Source organism: Lepidothrix coronata, unplaced genomic scaffold, assembly GCF_001604755.1.
Source record: "Lepidothrix coronata isolate B3197 unplaced genomic scaffold, Lepidothrix_coronata-1.0 Scaffold285, whole genome shotgun sequence".
Lineage (NCBI taxonomy): Eukaryota > Metazoa > Chordata > Aves > Passeriformes > Pipridae > Lepidothrix > Lepidothrix coronata.
Window position 1 is genome coordinate 312,350 of NW_016690465.1, and position 22,756 is coordinate 335,105.

Genomic DNA, 22,756 nt, shown 5'->3' on the forward strand with positions numbered 1-22,756 from the left:
TTGAAAAACATCCTGTGAGCTCAGCTCGGGTACAGAACCAACACCTCAACCAAACCTTCTGCTGAAGCTGAACCAAACACACCCAGGAGGGCCAAGGGCAGGGGGAGAGCTGGGAATGGCAGAGTTCTCCTCCCAGACACATCCCACACTGAGGGAGCTGCCTGGTGACACCCTTTGGGCTTCAGTTCTCTCACACACCTAACTGGGACAATTAACAGGTCTTTAATTAACGAGCAGGCCGAAATGTGATGACGTTCCCACCGTTTCAAAAGCACTGCTAAAGCACCTCTGTTCCTGTGAGGTGCTGGATGATGATCTCAGGTCAGAGCCTGCAGTTCCACCTTGTTCAGTGTTCACTCAGCCCATTGATTCCCATCAGACAAACCCAATTACAGTTTGGGGTCCCCCAGGAGAACTCCAGACACGATATGAATGAAAGGTTGCTGTGGGAATGATGAACCCACTTAAAGGAAAACAGTCAGGAAAAGAAAGTATTTAGAACAAGGGCTTTGTTGTGGCTGTAAAAGAAAAGCAAATCCTGTCATTAAACAGGGATGGGGATTTCTTGCCTTCAAATGTATTTTATTTACACACAAGGGATCCAGATGTTGAGAAATCTGCCCTGTATTCCAGAGGGGGACTGTGGCAATGGGCATCAGCCAGGGATGGGATGGATGGGAGATCCAGGAAAAGAGGGATCTAAGGATGAGGTGACCACTTGAACAGGCCCCTCCAGCCCAAATGTGGGGGGATAACTCAGGACTAGAGCACCAGGAGCTGTGCAATGAGCTCTGTGCCCAGAGCCTCCGGCCCCGGAGCGTGGCTGCCACGGACACGAGATGGCCCCTGGCTGAACAGATTACACAAATCAAAATCCATAAGAGGATACAGCCCCCAAAACACTGAAACAAATTGATTTCTTTTTTTAAAATGGACTATTCTCTAAGGACAGATTGGAGGAAAAAAAATGTCTTTTTCCAGGCTCCATGTGGAAATACAGCTTGGGGAGCAGAGGGAGAGGGAAGTCGGCAGCACAGCGGAACCAAACGGCCCAACCCTGGCTGAGGGAAAACCTTCCACCATCTCCTCCCTTAAACATTCCTCACTCCCAGCCCTGCACTGGCCAAGGCACCTGCTGGGAAGTACAGAATTTAGGACCCTGCTTTTTACCTATCATTCCCAATTTTAGTTTTAGTTCACACAAAGGCAGCGGAAAGGTTCAGTCACGCTGAAGGTTGGCAATGTCTGTCGTGTTTTGTTTATCTTCCCAGCTGCCTCCCGACAGGAAAAGGTAAAAAACCAATTTTCCAGAAGATGCTGGGGCAGTTCCTACAATGGCAACAACAAAAATGAGACGCTGAAATAAATCCCAAAGAGGGATAAGGGATTAAATTCAAATTGCATGATCAGCCTTTTAGCCAAGGTTTCCCAACTTTAAACTGCAAAGCCAAAAATAGAAAAAAATAAAATTACAGAAGTGTGCAAGGCCTGATTTAGAGATGGATCCAACTTCTGTCAGGGAGAGGAATCTGCAGCATCACAGTTGCCATGACTCCCAAGGGACATCACAGTGCTGGGACCTATTTTAACAGCACACACAGGAGCTGACGTGCTCAGGAAAGTGTCCTGTTACTGCAGAACACACATGTGGGACATGGGAGCCTGGCTAAAGGGATTTCATTACTGAACTTCAGCAGAGGATCCTCCACAGTGCTTTAATCTGGGAGCACATCACTGGCTGCCCACCAGGGGAAAGAAAAATGGCTTCAGAACCTGAAGGGAGATGACAAGAAAGATGGAAAGGGACAAGGGGGTGGAGGCACAGGACAAGGGGGAATGGCTTCCCACTGCCAGAGGGCAGGGTTAGGTGGGATTTTGGGAAGGAATTCCTGGCTGGGAGGGTGGGGAGGCCCTGGCACAGGTTGCCCAGAGAAGCTGTGGCTGCCCCTGAATCCCTAGAAGTGTCCAAGACCAGGCCGGAGCAACCTGGGCTGGTGGAAGGTGTCCCTGCCCATGGCAGGGGTGGCACTGGAGGGGCTCTAAGGTCCCTTCCAGCCCAAACCATTCCATGAGGATTCTATCAGGTGCCAAGTATGAGCTCCACAGTCCTGCCTGGCAAATCTGGGTGAGTGTTGGCCAAGTTCTGGCAACTGCCCAAAATGTAAAACCCCTGAGCATCCAAGGGTTACCACAACAGGAGGACAAACAGACAGGCACAGAGACACCTGGACCTTAACAACGACCTCCTGGATCTCTGTAGCTCTGCCCAGGGCAGTGGTGGAATCACCATCCCTGGAAGGGGTTGGATGTGGCACTTGGGAATGGGGTTTAGTGGTGGCCTTGGCAGTGCTGGGGTTAATGGTCAGACTCAATCTTTGAGGTCTTTTCCAACCTTAACAATTCCATGATTCTCTGTCAGTAAACAAGCACATTCATCATGGTCATGAATCCCAACACCTCTCCCCTCACTGATCTCTGGTTTAACTCGGGTGCAGCTGATGTGTGAATTCCCTGTTCCACCCTCAGTCCCAGCCCAAGGCCCTTCCACACCACTTGTGCCAACTGAGGGATTCAGGACGGGTTTTGCTGTCATTTTGCAACTCACTGAACAGCTGTTCCGTGGGGAGCTGGGCAGGGATGGAAACGGAGACAAAAGCCTCGCTGATGTGTCTGGATTTCAGGCCTTGGCAGGGGCTGCCCAGGGAGGTTTGGAGTGCCCAGCCCTGGAGGTGTCCCAGGAGGGACTGGCCGTGGCACTCAGTGCTCTGGGCTGGGGGACAAGGTGGGGATGGGGCACAGGGGGGATCTGTGACCCTAGAGGGCTTTTCCAACCTCAAGGATTCTGTGGATGGCAAAGCACCTTAAACTGCTGTGGGAACACAGCAACCAACAGTTCCAGAACAAGCTCAGTTACCCCAGGACACCCCAACAATCCCCCCCTGCCCCTCAGAGCGTTGTCCAAGCCCTCCTGGAGCTCTGGCAGCCTCGGAGCCGTGCCCACTGCCCTGGGGAGCCTGGGCAGTGCCAACCACCCTCTGGGTGGATTCAGAGCTGGTCATTCTGAGCTCCTCTAAAAAAACCCAACCAACCAACTGTTAAATCTACACAGTGTTGAAAGGATGAAGGCAGCAGAATCTTATCAAAGCCCTGTGCAAACTCACGTCAGGGCAACTCTCAGGTGCAAAGTGTGGAGCAACTTACTCACACATTGCTACCTGAACCAGGAATCCTTCAACCCTTCAACCCTTCAATCCTTCAATTGGTGTTACCTGGGTGAGATGCTCAGGAGGAGTGTTCCTTTCTGCCTGGATCTGCCACTAAAATCCTGCTCCCTTGAATACAGCAGTGAGCAAAGGGGAACAAGAACTCCTGACACACAATGGAAAGGCTCTGAAGAAATGTTGTTTTTTGTAAAAGATGCTGCCTTCAGCTCTGCCTTCATGTTGTTGCATCATGCACCAAAGAGCATCACTTCTGCAGGCACAAGTTCATGCAGAGAACACCACTTCCACGAAAATAGAACTACTTCAGGTTATGCAACACTCATTAAAATTACAAAACCTCTCAAAAACCTGAGCAGCGTGTTAAGGCACTCGGGAGCTCTGGTTGGGTGAGTTAGTGGCTGCCTCATGCAAACTGGCAGCAAGAAACTCCGCAGGAGCAGGAGCAAACTTTTCATGCCTGATGACAAGGCAAAAACCAAGAGCACCTGAGGGCAGGGATCAACCTCCCGGCCCACCTCGGCAGAGCAGAACCCACAGAGGTGCCAGCTCCTTCTGAGGAAGGTTTGGAATCAGCAGAAGCATCGGAATAGTTTTGATTTCCCCTCTATCCACATTATATCCTCCATTTCAAAACTTCTGTGAGCTTCACTTCAATTCTATGAAACTCACTCCATCTCGTTTCCCGGGAGCACAGGGACCTGGTTCCCTGGGGAACAGCGAGGAGGTGCTGAACCAGCCCCTCCAAAGTCTCCACAGAGAGAGAAAATCTTAAAATTTACCTCAGCCCCACCACTGTTTTGTTACAGCTGCTTCAGAAAAGAGTTTTACTCCAGAAGGAGACCCGTTCTGCAGATGAGGTGGTTCAAGGCAGCTCAAGCCAAAGCCAAGAACCAGCTGCAGGAGGAGCAGCTGGTTGCAGTTAGTCAGAGGCAGGACAAACCAACCCAGCACCTCGACAGCGACCCAGAACATTCCCTGCCACTGGAATACTCTGGCCCTGCCTGCAGTGGCACATGGAGCTGCTCAGGGACCACAGGGGAAGGTCCCTTTGTGGCCCAGGTGACAAGAACCCAAGGTGCCGTGACAGCCAAAAGTGCCGGGTTACTGGAATATCCCCAACAGACGTAAAACTAAGTGGGAATGAGTTCTGGAAGTCAGCCCGAGCTGCCAGCCCTCTGGAGTTTGGGAATCAGCCCTGTGAGACAGGCAAGCAGCACCAGGAGCCCCTTCAGAGCAGCCACAACCCCCGCCATGCCGCGCTCGCCGGATTAACGGTGCCGGGGTCATGCCAAGGCACTGACAAACAGCAAGGCCTGGATTAATCCTGCCGGGAGCTCGGGGGGCAAACACACACCTTTGTCTGGCCGGGGCCGGGGCGCTCCAGGGGCTCGGGGCTGCCTGGGCACGGCTCTGTCGGGAGCTGACCTGGCCGGCAGCGCCGGCACCCCCCGGCTCTTGGTGGGTCTCATGTAGCCTTTGAGCTGCTCTGCTGCTTTAACTCGCTCTTTCTTCGCCTCCTGCACAGCTTTTTGTTCACATCCTTCTTCTTTTTCTTTGGTTGTGTCTTGAGATTCCTTGTCTTTATGCACGTCTTGAGGTTCCTCTCCTTTATTCGTGTCCTGAGATTCCTTTTCTTTAGTTGTGCTCTGAGATTCCTTTTCTTTGGTTGCATCTTGAGTTTCTTTGGTTGCGTCTTGAGTTTCTTTTTCTTTGGTTGTTTCTTGAGATTCCTTTTCTTTGGTTGTGTCTTGAGTTTCTTTTTCTTTATTCGTGTCTTGAAATTTCTTTTCTTTAGTTTTTTCCTGGTATTCCTTTTCTTCAGTTGTGTCATGAGTTTCTTTTTCTTTGGTGGCGTCTCGAGATTTCTTTTCTTTAGTTGTGTCTTGGGATTCCCTTTCTTTGGTTGTGTCTTGAGGTTTATCTACCTCAGACTTCAACACCGGAGCCTCCTTCGGGTGTGCCTTGCCACCAAGAGCATCCCCCTCCTCTGCAGGCTGAGAGGGACCTTTTTTATTCTCTTTAGGACTGATCTGGGTTGTTTGGGCAGCTGTCACATTTAAATGAGCAGCCTCAGCTTCAGCCACACTCCCTGGCTGTTTGAGTGAGCTCTTCTCACTCCTCTCGCCTCCACCCAGCTCAGCCCCTCCAGCTTTATTCTCCAAGGAAGCCTTGTCAGTGTTGTGCTTTTTATCAGTGGGTTTTACTTCTTTATCATCCACCTTTTCCACAGGAGAAGGGTGAACTCCATCCTTCTTTGACTGAACATGCTGTCTGGCTGCAGGAGCCAATGCAAGTGGTTTCCCTGCCCCACTGCCACCCTGGGAACCAGCCTCTCTGCTTTGCCCACCTTTCTTTGAAACCTCTTCTCCGGGTCCTTCGTGTCCCAGATGGATGGGCTGCTCACAACCTTCCTGGGTCTGTATCTCCTCCTTACCACCAGCTCCAGGCTCTTTGCTGCTTTTCTCTGCCAGTGCTTCAGGAGCAGGAGCAGGAGGAGCAGGGGAAGGAAGCCCCCCACTCCCTGCACCCCCATCTCTCTGCTTTGGGAAGCCAGAGGAAGCATCTCCCTCATTCCCAGGGTCAGTTACTGTGCTCTGAGCCAAGGATTGGAGGTCACTTCCTTTATTATTCCAAAGCTTTTGAGGGCCAGTGGGGAAGTTTTTAATATTTCTGTTTTCATCTACAAAATCCGTGTCTTCCATCCCATATTCCAGCTGGGATCCCAGGGCAGGCAGTGCTTCACCCCTGTCTGGTTCTGTCTCTGGAAGAACGGGCTGCTTGGAGGCACTTCTGGTCTTTTTACTGCTCCCATCATGACCCCTCTTTTTAGATCTCTCAGTAACCAGGGCCAAAGTGGGATCTGCCACTGCTGGGTGCTCTGGGGTAGGATTTCTGTCCCTGCTGGAAGGACTGGGACCTTCAGGTTTGTCCCTTATCTCTGTGTCCCGGGGAGGGCTCGTCCCTGCTCCTGCCTTCTGCTCCAGCACAAACGGCTGCTGAGACTCAGGCTCCAGCTTTTTGTGTTTCTCTTTGCTCCCTGTGTGTGATTTCTGTGGTTCCAGAGGCAAAGCAGGAGCCTGTCCTTTGGCAGGAATGCTGAGGTCACCCAGCAGAGCCTCTGGAGTCCCGGAACCAGCCCCTTTGCCCTTCTCAGATTGAGTTTGGTTAACATTTCCCACTGCAGGGACGTCACCTGGACCCAGCTCAGGACTATTTTCAGCCTTTTTGCCTTTCACATCTCTAGTTTTACTCTTGGTCTCGTCCATCCCCACTTCCCTGGTGAGACTGTGTGTCCCAGCCCTGTGCTCTGGGAGAGGCTGGGATCTACCTGGATCCTTCCCTGTATTCATGGGCCAAGTTTCTTTAGCACTGCCTGTTCCTGGCTCTGATGTCTCCACCTTATGACCTGAAAGAACTGGCTGATGAGGGGCACTCCTATTGCCACCCTGGATTTCAGGCTTGCCCAGCACCTCTGCCAGATTCCCTCTTTCCAAACCAGACACCTCCTTATCCAAGGTCGTTTCCTTCCTGCTTCCAGCCACCTTCTCCTGGTCCGTGTCCCCCCCAGCCCCCAGGACAGCTGCCTGCCCCAAAGTCTTGTCAGGCTGTTTCCTTTTCCCATCACTGCTCCTCTTCCTGGGTTTCTCTGCCTCCCGTGTCCCACTGGAGCTGAGCCCAGGGGATTCCCCTGCAGCCCCTCCGGCCTCTCTGCCTTTTTTACCCAAATCCACCTCTTCTGTCTGGCTGATGGTGTCACCCAGGGCAGGACCTTTGGCTTCCTCTCTCCTGCTCTCCAGCAGCAAAGGTTGGGCTAAAGCCCCCAAAGCAGCTTTTTCATCTTTCCCAGTGTTTTCTTTCATCTCCCCTGGCACCACCTCAGTTGGCCTTTGCATTTTAGCTCTATCTTCCTGCAAACACCCAGCAGTGACACAACCCCCCTCTCTGCCCTTATCACTGACTTCCTTAGCTTTATTGGACAGCTCAGGAAAACCACTTGGGTCCACCTTATTCTCAAGGAAAGGCTGCTGGAAAAAACCTCTTTCCCCTTTTTTACTCCTTCCATCGCTGCCCCTTTTTTTGGGCTTGTCTGCAGGCCAGGCCTGTGCAGAGCTGCCTGGGGGGTGTCCCCTGGCAGGGAAACCCTGGTCTCTGTCAGGATAAGCTGTTTCTTTCCCGGCCTCATCCACCCTCCCTCCATCAGGGGATCTGCTCCCATCCTCTGAGAGCATCATGTGCTCAGGGAAGCTTTTCACCCTTTTGCCCTTCCCTTCCCCGCGCTTTTTTTTGGGCCTGTCCATCCCGTGTGTAAAACCGGGGTCTTTGCCAGCCTGCTGCTCTGAAGCACCAAATCCTTTCCCTTTGTTTTGATCCGGGGAACCTGCTGCCACCCCCCTGCCCAGTGCCTCGGCAGGGCTGGGATGTTTGGGAGCATCGGGAACACCGTTGGCCTTCCTGTCCTGTGGAGCAGGAGCCTCCTCAGGCTTTGGGGAAGCCAAGGGTGCAAGAGGCCCTTTAGCAGCATCTCTTGGGGCCTTCAGTCCTCCCTCTGGCACTGGTTTAGTCTCACCAGCTGCCTTTGGCTCTGCAGGACCTTTGTCCTCCAGCCCAGCCTCTCTGAGGGATTCATTCCCAACCCCTTTGCTTTTTTCCCAGCTTTTCTTTGCTGCTGCTTCCAGAGCCCCACAGGAAGGCTGATGGACAGTGTCACTGAGGGTTTCCTGACTGGCAGATGTGGTTTTAGGCTCCTTGTTTTTATCAGGAAGGAGCAATTCCAAAGGTTTGTTCTGTAAGGGAGTTTCTGCTTTGCTCACATTGACCAGGTCGGCACATCTGGGCTCCTTATCCTCCCTCTTCTCCTTTTTATCAGGAAAATCTCTTTCCAGAAGCTTGGTGGGTGCCTTTGCTGGGACAGATTCCCCCACCTTAGTCCTGCCCACCTGCTCCAAGGGAACCTCTTTGCTCTTGCCTTCACCTTCCAGCATCCAGCTTTCACCTCTCCTTCCCTCTGTTTTCGTGACATCCCCAGGCCTGGCATCCAACACCCGGGATTTCTGGGCCTGCTGTCCTGGTGCTGGCACCGAGGAGGCATTTTGCTCATCCAGGACATGACTCCCAGCTGTTATTTTAGCATCCTTTGGCACATCCAAAGCTCTGCTTCCAGAGGCAGGTCCCGGCATTCCCGGACACACACCCGGACCCTGCAGTGCGACACCAAACGGAGAATTCCCGGGAGCTCCGGGGGCGGTTCCGTTTTCATCCCAGAACTCCATCGCTCTCGGCAGCTGGTTTCTCCTCTGTTTGGGTTTCTTTTTCTTTTTCTTCACCACGGCACCTTCCAAATCCCAGTTTTCCCGTGGTGGGTCCCCGTAGCTCTCCACAGACCCCGAGGGGCCATGGGCTGCCTTTCTGGGTGGGACCCTCCTGCGAGGGGAGGCTCCAGCACCACATCCGAGCTCCACTACGGGGTCAGGGCTCTTCTGCTCTGGGAGACCTACTGGCTGTTCCTCTGGCACAGCTGTGAGAGGCACTGGGGCAGCTTTTGCTCCGCCAAACCCGCGGTCGCTGGATTTGGGAGCTTGCCTGACTTGTGCAGTGGGAAGACCTGGAATACAGAAGCCTCCTCAAACATCAAAGCCACTATTTGCTCGCTAAGAAAATAATAAATATACTATTTAAGTGACTTCAGCCATCCCAAACGGGCCGTACAGTCACGTGGGCTGGATTTCCAGCACTGATACCACACTAAAGGCACCTCGGTAGGGCTGGGGGAGACACCTCGGAGGTCCCTTCCAACCCAGCTGATTCCATGATTCTATGATTTACCCCCAAAACCTACTTAATTACTTCCAATACGTGGTCAATGCCCTTTAAAAATAAGTCCTGCCAGAAGCTCTTACCCCACCAAAAAGCACCAGTTCCTGTAAGGACATGCTACGGCTCTTTAAAAATGCATTAAGGATCCATTTTGTCTGAGCAAGACAAGATTAAGAGAGAGACTTTTTATATCTCCAGCTGGCATCCTTCCAGACTGGGAAAACAGAAGTTTAGTGGAAAGATTGGAAGAGATGGAGGGGATGAGAGCCAAGTTTCCCCCAGCACCAGGGTGGGAGCAGTGGGAGGCAGAACCTGTGTCCCAAAGTCACCTGCTGTGTCCCTTCAGGGCTCCCTCAGCTCCAAAGCCACTGAGTTTTAGAGAGCAGCAGTCATTTGTCACTTAGCCCTGGCCCACAAATCCACCTCCACGACCAGTGTGGCACCACCAGCTCCTGGAGAGGCAGGAAAACAATGACACCTTCCCTTGGCAGTTACACAACTCAATTTGGAATTCCTCACTGGGAATACTGCAGCAAGGATTAATGGTCCTTTTAACACCCAAACAAAAAGCCAGTGGTGATGGCAAAGACATGGTGAGCTTTTCATCCTCCAGCAGAGCAGCTGTGAGCCAGTCCCAGTGAGAAAGTACTTGGAGCACACGGATTTGGGGAGGTTCAGTTGGAAATGGAGGGGAAAAGAGTCTTTCAGAGGGCAGGGACCAGAGGGAAGTGCAAGGCCAGCACCAGGAATTCAGAAAACCACACCAAAGAGACTCCTGCTTGCTCAGGTGGCCCCACAGCCAGGAGGGAAGGGTGAGCAGTTCAGAGAGGAGACAATTTCCATGGAAAAATGGAATCACTATCCATGTCCTACCTGTAGGCTCTGGCAGGGCCTCTCCTTGCTGAGGTTCCACGTGGTTGTGCTCAGGTTCCTCCTTTTGTGCCTCCACAACCACAGCAGGGACAGACTTTTCTGGAAGGTCTTTATTTTCTAGTGCAACGTCTTCTTTTGCTCCTGCTGGAGCTGGAACATGAAAAAACAGGGACAGGAAGCTTCAGGTCTCAGCAATTCAGGGAGGCTGCAGATAAAAACAGTCCCTTGGGAAGGGGACAGGGTTAATTTTATGTTTAAGAGGAATGAAGCTTCTGAGACATGGTTTTCTACCATACCTTATCTCCTCACAAACCGATTTTAAGCAGCAATTTTACATTTTGCAAGACATGCCAAGGTGGAGGCAAAACACGAAGCAGAGACTGTTTCAGGCTTAAGCACAGGGTGTTTGTTTGGGTTTTTTCCCTCTTTGTAATCATCCTAATTCAGACTGTCCCAGATTCCCACTGGAATTCAGACCCAGAATAAACTCCATTATCAGTCTGGAGTCCCTGGCTAATGCTGAGCACCTTGAATTCATCTCTACCTCATGGTACATTGCTGCAGACACCACACCAGCCCTTGCTACGTGTAATTACACCAAAGTTCCATTTATAAGCCATAATTACATGGGAGAACAGTTCTCCCTGTAATTAATTTTATTCAAATTCTAAATAGGAAGGAAGATGATGACAGACATTGGTACAGCAACCACGGATGAGGAAGAAAAAGACAAGTTATATGAAGGTAACTTCAAATGTTAAGGTTAACATGGATTTATAACAGCCCTTCGTCAGCACACACGAAAAACCTGCTTGAAATTCAACTTTTGTTGCATTTTCTTTGCTAAGGGCAAAGAGAAGCAGTGCCTGTGGTGGGGCAGAAGGAGCTGGTGACCCAGTTTTGTCCTGGGCTTTGCATTTCCCACCTGCTGGTTCCGGAAGGTGGTTGGTTTGCCCGGGAAGGGGCTCCTTGGAGGGGCTGGGAGGGGGTTTGGTGTCCTTGGTGTCCTCTAAATGATCCACACGAGCTTCTGGGACTTTGGATTCTTGGTCCACCTTTGCCGTTGCTTCTGCAAAGAATAAAAAAAAAAAATTCACATTTTAAATTTAGATCGAGCGAGATAAAAACCACTTCCTCTCTTAATTCTTATTTTCCACAAGAACAGGGATGAGCCAGCATGTCTCTGTGGCTGCCCAAAAAACAGAGAGCAGTGCTGAGAATGCCCAGGGAAAACAATCAAAACCATCAAGAAATTCTAGCTCTGTATTTTCTCAGTGGAGAGCCCCCGGGAAGCACCTCCTGTGTACCCTGAGAGCAGCACTGAGCTCTCCCCAAGGGCTTTTAGGGCAAGCAAACCAACCCTTGGACGTGATGGTTGTCAGGGGCTTTTCCAACCTGAATTATCCCGTCACTCTGGGATTTTGGGCACAGACTCACCTGCAGGAGACTTGTCCAAGGGAGACTTGTCCTGCTGAAGGGCAGACCCAGATGTCACTGGCTCTCCAGGCACAGCAATTTTGGGGTCAGCTGCAGGGACAGCTCCAGAATCCAGGGTGGGAAGAGGCTTGGTTTCTGCTGCAGGAGCAAACTCAGAATCCATGGCATGGTGGTGGTTGACTTCTGCTGCTGGGGCAAACTCAGAGCCCATAACATGGTCAGATTTATTATCTGCTGCTGGAGCAAATCCCAAATCCATGGCATGGTGATGGTTGACTTGTGCTGCTGGGGCAAACTCAGAATCCATGGTGTGGTTAGGTTTATTATCTGCTGCCGGGGCAAACCCCAAATCCATGGCATGGTGGGACTCCACACCTGCTGCTGGGGCAAACCCCAAATCCAAGGCATGGTGGGATGGAGCATCTGCTGCCGGGGCAAATCCCAAATCCAAGGCATGTTGAGGTTCTGCATCTGCTGCTGGGGCAAATCCCAAATCCATGGCATAGTGGGATTCCATACCTTCTGCTGGGGCAAATCCCAAATCCATGGCATGGTGGGATTCCATACCTTCTGCTGGGGCAAATCCCAAATCCATGGCATGGTGGGATTCCATACCTTCTGCTGGGGTAAACCCCAAATCCATGGCATGGTGGGATGGAGCATCTGTTGTGGGGGAGAAGCCAAGGTCTGTCCCCGGGCTGGATTTGTCATTAACAGCTTTGGGAGACTTGGCTTCAGGGGCAGGAGAAAACCCAACATCCATGGCCTGGAAAGGGTTGGCTGCTGCTGAGGGTGCAAATCCAGCATCCAGAGCTTGGGCAGGGCTGGTGTCTCCTGCATGGACAGAGCCAGCTTTTTCTGCAGGAACGGGCGTGGCCTCGGGGGCTGCACCTGCCAGGGACACACAGGGCACGGGAATCAATGGGAGTGCAGATGGAAACACCTGACCCTGTGCTTTATGACTTTGTGCCTCTCCCCCTGTCCTTCAGCATCCCCTGCTGCCCCCTCAGCCCAGGGCACCCCAGCTGTCCCCGTGTTCCTGCCCCCGAGTGCTCCTCCTGCCCCACGTTGGTGCCCCGGGCTGCAGGGACATCCCTCTGCTCCCAACACCCAGCAGCCAAACAGGGACTCGTTGGGTTTGAAACCTCTCTGGTGCCACGGAGCTGGCAAAGGGCCAGAGCTGCTGGATCCAGTGCCAGGAACACATTCCAGCAGAATATGGACAGGAATCACAGCGAGGGGGTTGCAGAGAATCCCAGAATGGGTTGGAAGGGACCTTAAAGCCCATCCAGTGCCACCCCCTGCCAAGGGCAGGGACACCTTCCACTAGACCAGGTTGCTCCAAGCCCTGTCCAACCTGGCCTTGGACACTTCCAGGGATCCAGGGGCAGCCACAGCTTCTCTGGGCAACCTGTTTTTCCCTCTATAAGCAGGACACAGAAAATGTAGAATCACCTTTACAAGCCCAGCTGGGAATTCCAACAGCGGAAAAAGTCCTGGGACACTCCAAAGCCACAGAGTTCATTTTAAACATGGTTTGTGCTGTCAGGGGGTGGTTTGGTGCTGCAGCTTAAGGCACTCCTGACACAACAGTCATCCTGTGAATTCCCAAATCCCTCCATTCCTTCCTGACCAAACTGGCCTCGTTCATTTTCCACACAGTATCTCCCAAGACACTGAGCTGGTAATTCCAAACCAACATTTGTCACTTCACAGCACAATCAAACCTCTGTATTTAAGCTCCTGTTTTTATAAAATCCCCTTAAAGGAGTTTTTTCAGTCGGTTTTTATTAAATATTTCTCTTCTAGAGGCAACTCTGTGTAAATTATCGGTGCTAGGAGCACTGGATTTCTCTTCTGCAGCTCCTAATTCCCACAGCCCCAAGCTCTGCCCATCCTCCATGTCCTGCAGCACCATGACCTGAACATCTCCCACCTACTGCTGAGTAGATGCCACACAAAAATAAAATTTCTACTGATTTTTTTTTTTTGAGTCACATCTAAAAATATCCTCCCCAACCAATGGAAAATGTATTAAATCTAAGTAAGATACTTAAACTGAAGTCAGAAACAGATAGGAAAAATGGAAAAAATGCCTTTTAAAATGGTCCTTAAGAATCCATTTAGATAAAATGACTATTAGGTACTTAAGCTGAAGAAGGAAAGAAATAAGAAAAATGGAAAAGGCCTCTTTTAAAATGGTATTTAAGGATCCATTTAGACAAAAGGAGTATTTCAGTGAAGCAAACCAAGAAGATCCATCACGCACCACCCTCATTTGGGTTTGCCTTTGCTGTGGTTTAAGTGACACCACGATCTTCTCCAAAATAAAATTTCAAGATCGTGATTTTACAGATGGATAAGACTGTAAATAAACAGGTCTTAAAAGCAGTATGGATATTCCCTGGTGGATGAGGGGAATTAGTGGAATAAAGCATCAGGAAATGGGACAACGACTGGTACCACGGGTCTGATGCTCTGCACAAATACCTTAAAAACCTTTTGTTTTAAAGAGTCTCTAACACAGACAGGCCTGGAGGTATTTCTGTACAGATCAGGCTCATGGCAGATGCGGCACTTGGGTCATGGTTTAGTGGTGGCCTTGGCAGTGCTGGGGAACAGCTGGACTCAATCCTAGAGGGCTTTTCCAACCCCAATCCCGTGATTCCACGTTGTAATCACGTCCTTGACACACCTTAGCATTTTCCTGGAGCTCAAATCTGGAGACAGTAAAGGATCATTAAACCAGTTCCTGGACTGGGGACACAGGAGCTGACCAGTCCAGCAGAGTTGCTGCTCCTCCCCAAGACTCCCCAGGGATCCCAAACCTTCAGTCCCAGCAGGATTCCTTAATCCCTCGCTGCCTTTCCCTCAGAAGAGGCAATTCCATGTCTTCCCACCATCAGAGCCTGCTCTCAAGGGACCCAAACCCAGCACCAACCCTGAGGCTGGAGGGACTTTACCTTTTGGTCCGTGGGCAGCTCCGGGCTCTCCCGGGAATGCTGAGCCTGCAGCAGGAGCAGAGCCGGGGGGCACGGCCGGGGGGCTCTCGGGCAAACTCGCCTTTATTGCTTCTGTGGTTACAGGGGGCACTGGGAGACACAACCAAGGGGGGGTGAGCACCTGGAAAGCTCTCAGAGAACAGGTTCCTCTCCTGGGATGTGAGTCCCCCTCCCAGGCGGTGCCTGCAGCCACCCTGGGGAGTGAACCCCTCCCTCCAGCCTCCCCCTCAGGGCAGAGAAAACCAGAATCCCCTTTTGTTGTCCATCCTCAGGAAACCAATTTGTGCAACACCCAGGAAACACACCCAAATCCTGAGGAAGTAACACAGTTGAGGAGTGCTGTGCTACAAAGCCTCCCAGATCCACCCCGAGCCCCAGGTGGAGCCACCAGCTCCAGAAACACCAGGACTGGTGTTAAACTATTCTCTTCTCAGCTTCTTCATTAAATCAGCAATAAAACCCCCATTAGGGATCAAATTTTGTAACACAGATGTATCCCCAATGGAACAACATCTCAGTGGAGCTCCAAGGATTTAAGTGTGACCAGAAACTTAATCACAAAATCCCAGTCCCACCCCTGCCATGGGCAGGGACACCTTCCACCAGCCCAGGTTGCTCCAAGCCCCGTCCAGCCTGGCCTTGGACACTTCCAGGGATCCAGGGGCAGCCACAGCTTCTCTGGGCAACCTGGGCCAGGGCCTCCCCACCCTGCCAGCCAGGAATTCCTTCCCAGCCTCCCACCTAACCCTGCTCTCTTTCAGTCTGAAGCCATTCCCAGTTTCTCAAACACGCATTTCCATCCTAAAGTGATTTGAGAAGCAGGAACAGTGTTCTCCTTGGTCAGCTCCCGCTCGGCTCCGTTACAGCCTGGTGTTCCTCGAGAGGGCAGACAGGCAGAGAAGCTGCTTCTGCTGCTCAGAAAGAGCTTTACAGCTCCTGCAGGCGAAGACAAAACTGTTCCTACCTGGTGGCTCAACAAAGAAAGAGGCATCTGGTCCCTTCATGTCCTGCTGAGCTCCCATCCAATATTCTTCAGGACCTGTGGAAAACAAGCACACTCAGTCCAGCCCCAGAAGTGCTTTTACTTTTCCAGTCGAAGGCCTTGACTCTGCTGGTCTGGGAGTTCATTCTCGAGTGATGTTTCAGTTCCCTCTAAGAAAGGCACCAGGAATCCTGCTCTTCCACCATTATTGCCAGTGAAAGCTTCCATCAGGGAAGGGTTACAAGCACTGACCCAAAAGAGGAGCTTCTTTCCTCGACTCTTCTGGGCAAGTGGCTCTGAGTGGCCCTGCAAGAGCAGGGGGGGGGTTGGAAAAGTCTCCCTCCAACCTCAGCTGTTGTGGGATCTCCTCCTGTGGAATCCCAGCACGGTTTGGGTTGGAAGGGACCTTCCTCACCCCACCCTCAGCACATCCCACTGCACCAACCACTGCCAGTGCCACCAGGAGACCTTCCAACCTCCACCGCTTTTATGTATCAGTTCCCCCCACAAGATTCTTCCCGACTCCTAAACTCAGATTTTCCAGCTGCAAACCCTCCAAACCCACCCAGACAGCCCAACACCCGCTCCTCACCTGCTTTGTCCTGCAGGAATTCTGTGCTTGAATCCAGGCCCATGAAGGCTGACGGGTCCAGAGCCTCTGCAGGAGAATACATGGGCCCCAAGAAAGGCTGGTCAGGTACCATCATCGGGCCGTGTGGGGCTGAGGAAACAAAGCCCTTTTGTTAATCACCAGCCCTCTTCACTTTTTTTAATCTACTTTATTTATTAATTTATGTTTATTTTAACTTTATTTATTATATTTTAACTTCCAAAATAATTTTGTTAAAATAAATTTCATTAAACTATTAAAATTAATGTTTATTAAAATAATTGTTTATTAAAATAAATATTTTAACGTTTAAAATAAAATGCTTTAACTTTATTTATTGAATTATTTACTTTATTTATTAATGGCTCCTCTCCTAAATTTCAAGTCTACACAACACTTGGACCTTTCTGCTCACAAGCACTTCAGTTCAAGTTCGTATCAAATCTGTTATTTCAGCTTTACAAACCATAAATTCTGTATTCATGTAGAACTTTTTAACAAGGTGTAAGACAGTAAACACAGGCAAATTACTTCCCTTTGGCTTTCTGCTTCTGCTGCCATGAATTCCTGCTAATAGTCACTTAATAATCCAATATTAATAAAACAATCCAATAGCTCAAAACCCCAAGACCACCCTGTGGAAACAGTTGGTGTGTATTTGGTTTCTGGACATGAAAATAAGAGGAGAAAAGGCCTGTGAACTTAAGACCTTAATAATTTGCTGTATATATATGAAAGTCAACAGAGAAAACTCCCCAGCTCGACCAGGAGGGAGAAATGGCTGGGAGGAACTCACTGAGGATGTCTCTGGGAGCTTCCCCGTGGCCCGGGAACAGCGGCACGTTCCTCATGTCAGCAGGGAAGGACAAATCCGGCAGGTTCTCCCCTCTGTGCATGTTGAAGGGGTCTGAGGAGACACAACGAGGTCGGTGTCAGCACCCAGGGGGAGGACACGGCACAGGGGAACATCAGAAAAGGAGGTGAAGGTGCTCCTGACCCCACCACTGCACCCCCCAGGAGCAAACTCCTTCGGAATTCTGACTTCCACCCACCAGGGACAGTTCTCAGGCTGCTTCCCAGGGAAAGCTGACTGACATTTAGGTCCTGGCTGTTCAGGGAGAACCTCCTCCTCCTCTCCAGGAGGAATCATCTGCTTGTGTCCTGATGGACACATCCAGTTCACGGGAGTAAGGAATGACAGCTGAGCTCGGCTCAGTGAAATCCAGAGCAGACCAAGGGAAGCAGTGGAACCCGTGAGCTCTCCCGGCCAGGAGCTGTATCCCAGTAGGAACTGGGTGATGGGCCAGTATTTTAACCAAGTTACAAGGCAGAGGGGAAAGGAACAGTGTCCCAGGCAGACTGCTCCATCCCTGGAAGTGTCCAAGGCAAGGCTGGGCAGAGCTTGCAGCTACATGGAATAGGAGATGTTTAAGGTTCCTGTCATCCCTGCCCTCTGGCAGTTAAAGCCCTTCCCTGAGTCCTGTCCCTCCATGCCTTGTCCCCAGTCCCTCTCCAGCTCTCCTGGAGCCCCTTCAGGCCCTGCCAGGGGCTCTCAGCTCTCCCTGGAGCCTTCTCTTCTCCAGGGGAACCCCCCCAGCTCTCCCAGCCTGGCTCCAGAGCAGAGGGGCTCCAGCCCTGGAACATCTCCATGGCCTCCCCTGGACTCTCTCCAGCAGCTCCACGTCCTCCTGCTGCTGTTCCCAGGGCTGGAGCAGCTCTGCAGGGGGGTCTCAGCTGAGACAGGGGCAGAATCCCCCCTTGCCCCTCTGTGGGATCAGCCCAGGCTGTGGGTTCACACCCGTCCCTGGGATACAGCCCTTCCTGGGCCAGGAATGGGGGATTCCTGGCACACCTGCCTGGCCTGTGCCAGGTGCCCATGGCACTTCTCTGGACAGGCACAGCCTCTCAGAGGTGAGGGACATTTCCCAAACTCTGTCACATGTTGTGTCACCCAGGAGCCAAAGGACTCCCCGTTCACCAAATTCCTGTCACAGCCCATTTCCAGACACTGCCTGGATTTCTCCCAGGTGCCCAATTAACAGGGATTCAATTGAAGGCTGTTGCTCATTTTCATGCCAGATGTGCTTCCTGCAGGGCCAACAGCCCAGCTTCAGGTGTTCCCATGCCCACAGTGCTCTGAGATGTCAAAATCAGGTGAGCTGAGGGAATTAGAAACCTGTCAGACCATTTGAGATGCCAAGACAACATCTTCCCCCAGAGCAACGTGGAGAATATCTTAAATTCAAGCTGTTTACATCAGCGTTGCCAGGACTAAACAACTGCCCTTTTTCCAATTAAAAAAACAACCCCAAAAAACAAGGGGGGAAAAAAAAACAACAAAAAAAAAAACCAAAACCAAAACCAAATAAAATCATCACGACTGAAACCAATTTAAAAACTAAAAGAGATGCTGCTGTTTTTCCCTCTTTGTCCAGCAGTTGGATGATGTGGGAAAAATGGGCAGCTGGGATTAAACCCTCTCTCTGCTCCAGAGGGAAAAAGGGGAGAAGTGGAAGAACGTTTTGGTTGCAAGACGCTCTAAGGACATGAAACCTAAAGAAATGTGGTTTCATGCAACAAATAACTCACAAATTCACATTATTCAGGCCACAAGATCACTGGCTGATGGGCCAGGTATGTAAATTGTTCCTAATCAACAGCTTTGACATCTGGCTCTTGAGCATAACAACATCAGCATCCCATTCCTGCAGCCACAAAGAGGCAGGAGGGAAAACCCTACAAATTAGTGGCTCTTCTGTTCCAGTTCTTCCATGAATCATTCCCTACCCTTGTAAAAATACATCATTTCTTCACAGAATCTCTTAGTAAATCCACGATTCAGATCATGCATTAAGCAGGTCCACAGTACTCAAAAATATATTAAACCCAGAAGTTCCATCCTGTGTCTTTGCCCTGTGATAACCTGGGCAGCAGCCCCATTTCTCAGGTGCTCCAGGAGCAATTTCCCACAAGCTTTCTCGAAAGGGAGAGAAAACTGAGGGGATGTTGCTGGGTGAAAGTGTCTCTTTTTGTAGGGTTATACAAGGTTCACCATCTAATTTTCAGGAGAGTCAGCAGCTCCAGAGGCTCGGGAACAGCCCGACCTGCATTGCAGAGCAGCGACATGACAGCTGGAACCAGCCCTGCCCAGAGCCAGGGGCGGCTGGAGTTCAGCAGGCAGGGACTGGGAGAGGTTTGCACCGACCTCCACAGCTCCCAGGGGAGGTTAAACAGTGGGAGTCAACCAAAAACTGCTCTTGTCGTACAATTATAGGATCATTAGGGGTGGAAAAGCCCTCCCAGCCCATGGATCCCCCCTGTGCCCCATCCCCACCTTGTCCCCCAGCCCAGAGCACTGAGTGCCACAGCCAGGCCTTCCTGGGACACCTCCAGGGATGGGCACTCCAAACCTCCCTGGGCAGCCCCTGCCAAGGCCTCACCACCCTTTCCAGGGAGAAATTCCTCCTGATGTCCAACCTGAGCCTCCCCTGGCACAGCTGGAGGCCGTTCCCTCTCCTCCTGTCCCTTGTTCCCTGGGAGCAGAGCCCGACCCCCCCCCGGCTCCCCCCTCCTGTCAGGGACTTGCAGAGCCAGAAGGTCCCCCCTGAGCCTCCTTTGCTCCAGGCTGAGCCCCCCCAGCTCCCTCAGCTGCTCCTGCTGCTCCAGCCCCTTCCCATCTCCCTTCCCTTCCCTGCACACGCTCCAGCCCCTCAATGTCCTGTACTGGAGACCCCAGAACTGCCCCCAGGGCTGGAGGTGCCTCAGCAGTGCCAGCACAGGGACGGGCCCTGCCCTGTGTCACCCCATGGCTGGTACAAACCCTGCCCTGTGTCACCCCATGGCTGGTACAAACCCTGCCCTGTGTTACCCCATGGCTGGTACAAACCAGGGGCCATTGGTCTCTTGCCCCCCTGGGCACACCTGGGCTCATGTCCAGCCTCTGTCACCAGCACCCCCAGGTCATTTCCCAGCTCTCCAGCCCCTCTGCCCAGTCTGGAGTGTTCCATGGGCTTGTTGAGACCCAAGTGCAGGACCCAGACTTGGCCTTGCTGACCCTCACCCCGTTGGCCTCAGCCCATCAATCCCATGGATCCAGCCTGTCCTGATCCCTCTGCAGAGCCTTCCTGCCCTCCAGCAGATCCACAATCCCACCCACCCTTGTGTCCTCTGCAAACTGCCTGAGGGTGCCCTCGATGCCCTCGTTCAGATCATCAGCAAAGACATCAACCAGGGCTGGGCCCAGCGCTGAGCCCTGGGGACACCACGAGGCACAGGGGGTGGAAGGCAAGAGAGAAGCCCCTGTGGGGGTGGAGACCAGCCCTTCACCACCTCCCACAGCCCCTAAAATCAGGGATGCTGCGGATTCCCAAGCAGTGGAGCCCTACCAGCCATCTCCATGGGCTTGAACACGGGCTGCGGGTCGAAGCGCAGCTCCCGCTCGTCCGTCGCCCAGGAGTCGTTGCGGTCGAGGAACTCCTTGTAAGACAGCTTTTCATCCATGATTTCTCCTGGGAACACTGAAAGGGGAGGAGAAAGCGACACAGTCAAAACACTGAAATGCTTGGAGCAGATTATTGGACGATGTGACCTTCGGAGGCCGACAGGGAACAGGAACTGGAGTCAAACCAGAGTCCGGAACAGTCATTTATTACTGCTCTGCTCCAGCTCTTCAAAGGTGAGAAACAGGATGATGGGAATTCTGTGCCTTGATACACATGTAAGATCAGGAAGGGACTCACACTGAAGAGCAGTACTATTCAAAATCCTTCTGTTGTACAAAAGAAAGAAAACCTTAAGCCCTAAAGCTTTAAATTGGACAAACTCAGTGGAAAGGCTCAAAACTAACACCCAGACTAGTGGCTTTTTAGCTTAGTTTTCATTTTAAGGAAACCTGAATTTTTCAACTCTTCTCTGGACAACATGAGAGTTTTCAACTGATTCCAGTTTCTTCTGGAAAGAAACACAAAAATATTGACCCCAACTCCTTCTCTCATCCCCTAAAACAACATTCTCTGCTCTTTAGCCTATAAATCTTTTAATGCTTTTAATATTTTTACCTTCACTTAGGCTAACAGTACCTTGAGCTCAGGAGAGGAAATTCAGAGTGTGCCTCAAAAGAATATCCCTGGAGATGACCCTTAATTCAGTGCAAAACTGGCTAATTAAATAGAAGTTAATAAAAGCAACCCCAATGTTAACACAGAGAGGGACCAGAAGGGAAGAATTAATTAAAAACATGATGCTGGTGTATAAAAGCACCAACCTGGTACCAGGTAGGCAAAAACAGCAAAGTGGGCAGAGATTCAAAGAGACTCTAAACATTCTAATAACAACAACAAGTGACTGAGAAAGACTAAGATGGAAAAATGGCTTTTGTGCTTCCCTGATAAAATAAGGCAATGCCACCAGCACAAATCAATCAGTGGGAACAGCAATTTGCTCAGAGATTTTGTTCTCAGAGGAGCAGGAGGAGTTTCTAACTCCATGAAGTTAGAAACACATCAGAACCTGTGATTAACACCTGATATTATTTCCAATTAAAGCCTGGAGGCCCAGGCCCCCCGTTGTCCCTGGGGGCTGGGGCTCTGCAGGGTCAGAGGCGTGTGACTGCCTGTCCCTGTTTTGAGCTGATGACAGAAATACACTTTAGCTGGGACTTCCCAGATAATCCCCAGGAAAGCAGAAGAATTAATGAGCTTTAACTCCCTTTGAGGCATCACATGAAGGGCTGGGAGGGTTCAGTGGTGTCACCAGGGTTCAGCTCTCAGCAGCTCGGTGCCCTCACGGGGGGCACAACACGGGCTCCTCCTCCTCTCTCTTCCAGCTTTGAGCTGGGGGGTCCCACAACAACCACCCCACAAGGGACACGCTGGGAAAATGCTTTTTCACCACTGAAATTCAAAATATGGAGAGTGCCACCTGCCAGGTGTGGCACTGACACACCATGAGATGGGCACTGGCTGTGGGGAGAAATATCAGAGATAAGTGATATCAGGGAATGAACCCTGGAATGGTTTGGGTTGGAAGGGACCTTAAATCCCATCCAGTTCCAAGCCCTTGCCACGGGCAGGGACACTTCCCTCTAAAGGAATGTTATGCCCTAACAGAAGTTCACAATTGTAGATGAGATCCTATAGAGACTCTGATCCAGCTAAACACAAACAAAATGTGTTTTATTTTTATGCTTATACGCCCTCGGAAAGCCAGGGATTGGGAATTCAAAGGGCAATTCCAGTAAACACAAGATCTGCTCCTTGGCTTCCAGGTAAACAGGACCCAGTGAAAGCACTGAAGCCCTGCCCTTGAACAAATGCAGTTCTGCCCATCCCTGGGGTTATCCCTCCCCCTGCCCTTGAACAAATGCAGTTCTGCCCATCCCTGGGGTTTTCCCTCCCCCTGAGCCCCGGGAGCCCCCCGAGCAGAGGGGCTGGCACGGGGACGCTGCTTTGCTGCCAGGGGCTTTCAGCTTTCATTCTGCTCCATGGCTCCATTTGCCATGGTTCACTTCAGCAGCAGGAGACAGAAGGTTCCCTGGCCAGGCTCTCCATCAGCTCTGCCTCCTCCATGTGATAAAGGACAGGGGGACACATGGACCCCCCGTGTCCCATGGAAAATCCAGCCCAGGGAATGCTGCCCAAGCCCCCAGTCCTGGAGTAGCTGAAAGGCTGATAATTCAAGCAGGAAATATTTTATTAATATTTTATTTTATAATATAATACGATTTTTATACTATTTTATTTTATTTACGTCTGCAAAGTGCTTTGAAGATAAAGTGTCACTACATGTGTCAAGAGACATTATTATTATTTACGAT

At 51.2% G+C, this 22,756-nt stretch overlaps 1 protein-coding gene across 1 annotated transcript in view; it reads right to left on the reverse strand.

Annotated features, from left to right (window-relative positions):
- MAP4 (microtubule associated protein 4) overlaps positions 1-22,756 on the reverse strand; it is a 133,080-nt gene that overhangs the window by 31,941 nt on the left and 78,383 nt on the right. Inside the window, exons 5-12 of the mRNA XM_017836828.1 lie at positions 20,328-20,459; positions 16,739-16,849; positions 15,925-16,053; positions 15,315-15,389; positions 14,312-14,440; positions 11,349-12,239; positions 10,837-10,980; positions 9,912-10,061 (exon numbers count right to left, since the gene is read on the reverse strand). Of these exons, the coding sequence (XP_017692317.1) occupies positions 9,912-10,061; positions 10,837-10,980; positions 11,349-12,239; positions 14,312-14,440; positions 15,315-15,389; positions 15,925-16,053; positions 16,739-16,849; positions 20,328-20,459 (1,761 nt within the window). The remainder of the gene's footprint in view (positions 1-9,911; positions 10,062-10,836; positions 10,981-11,348; positions 12,240-14,311; positions 14,441-15,314; positions 15,390-15,924; positions 16,054-16,738; positions 16,850-20,327; positions 20,460-22,756) is intronic.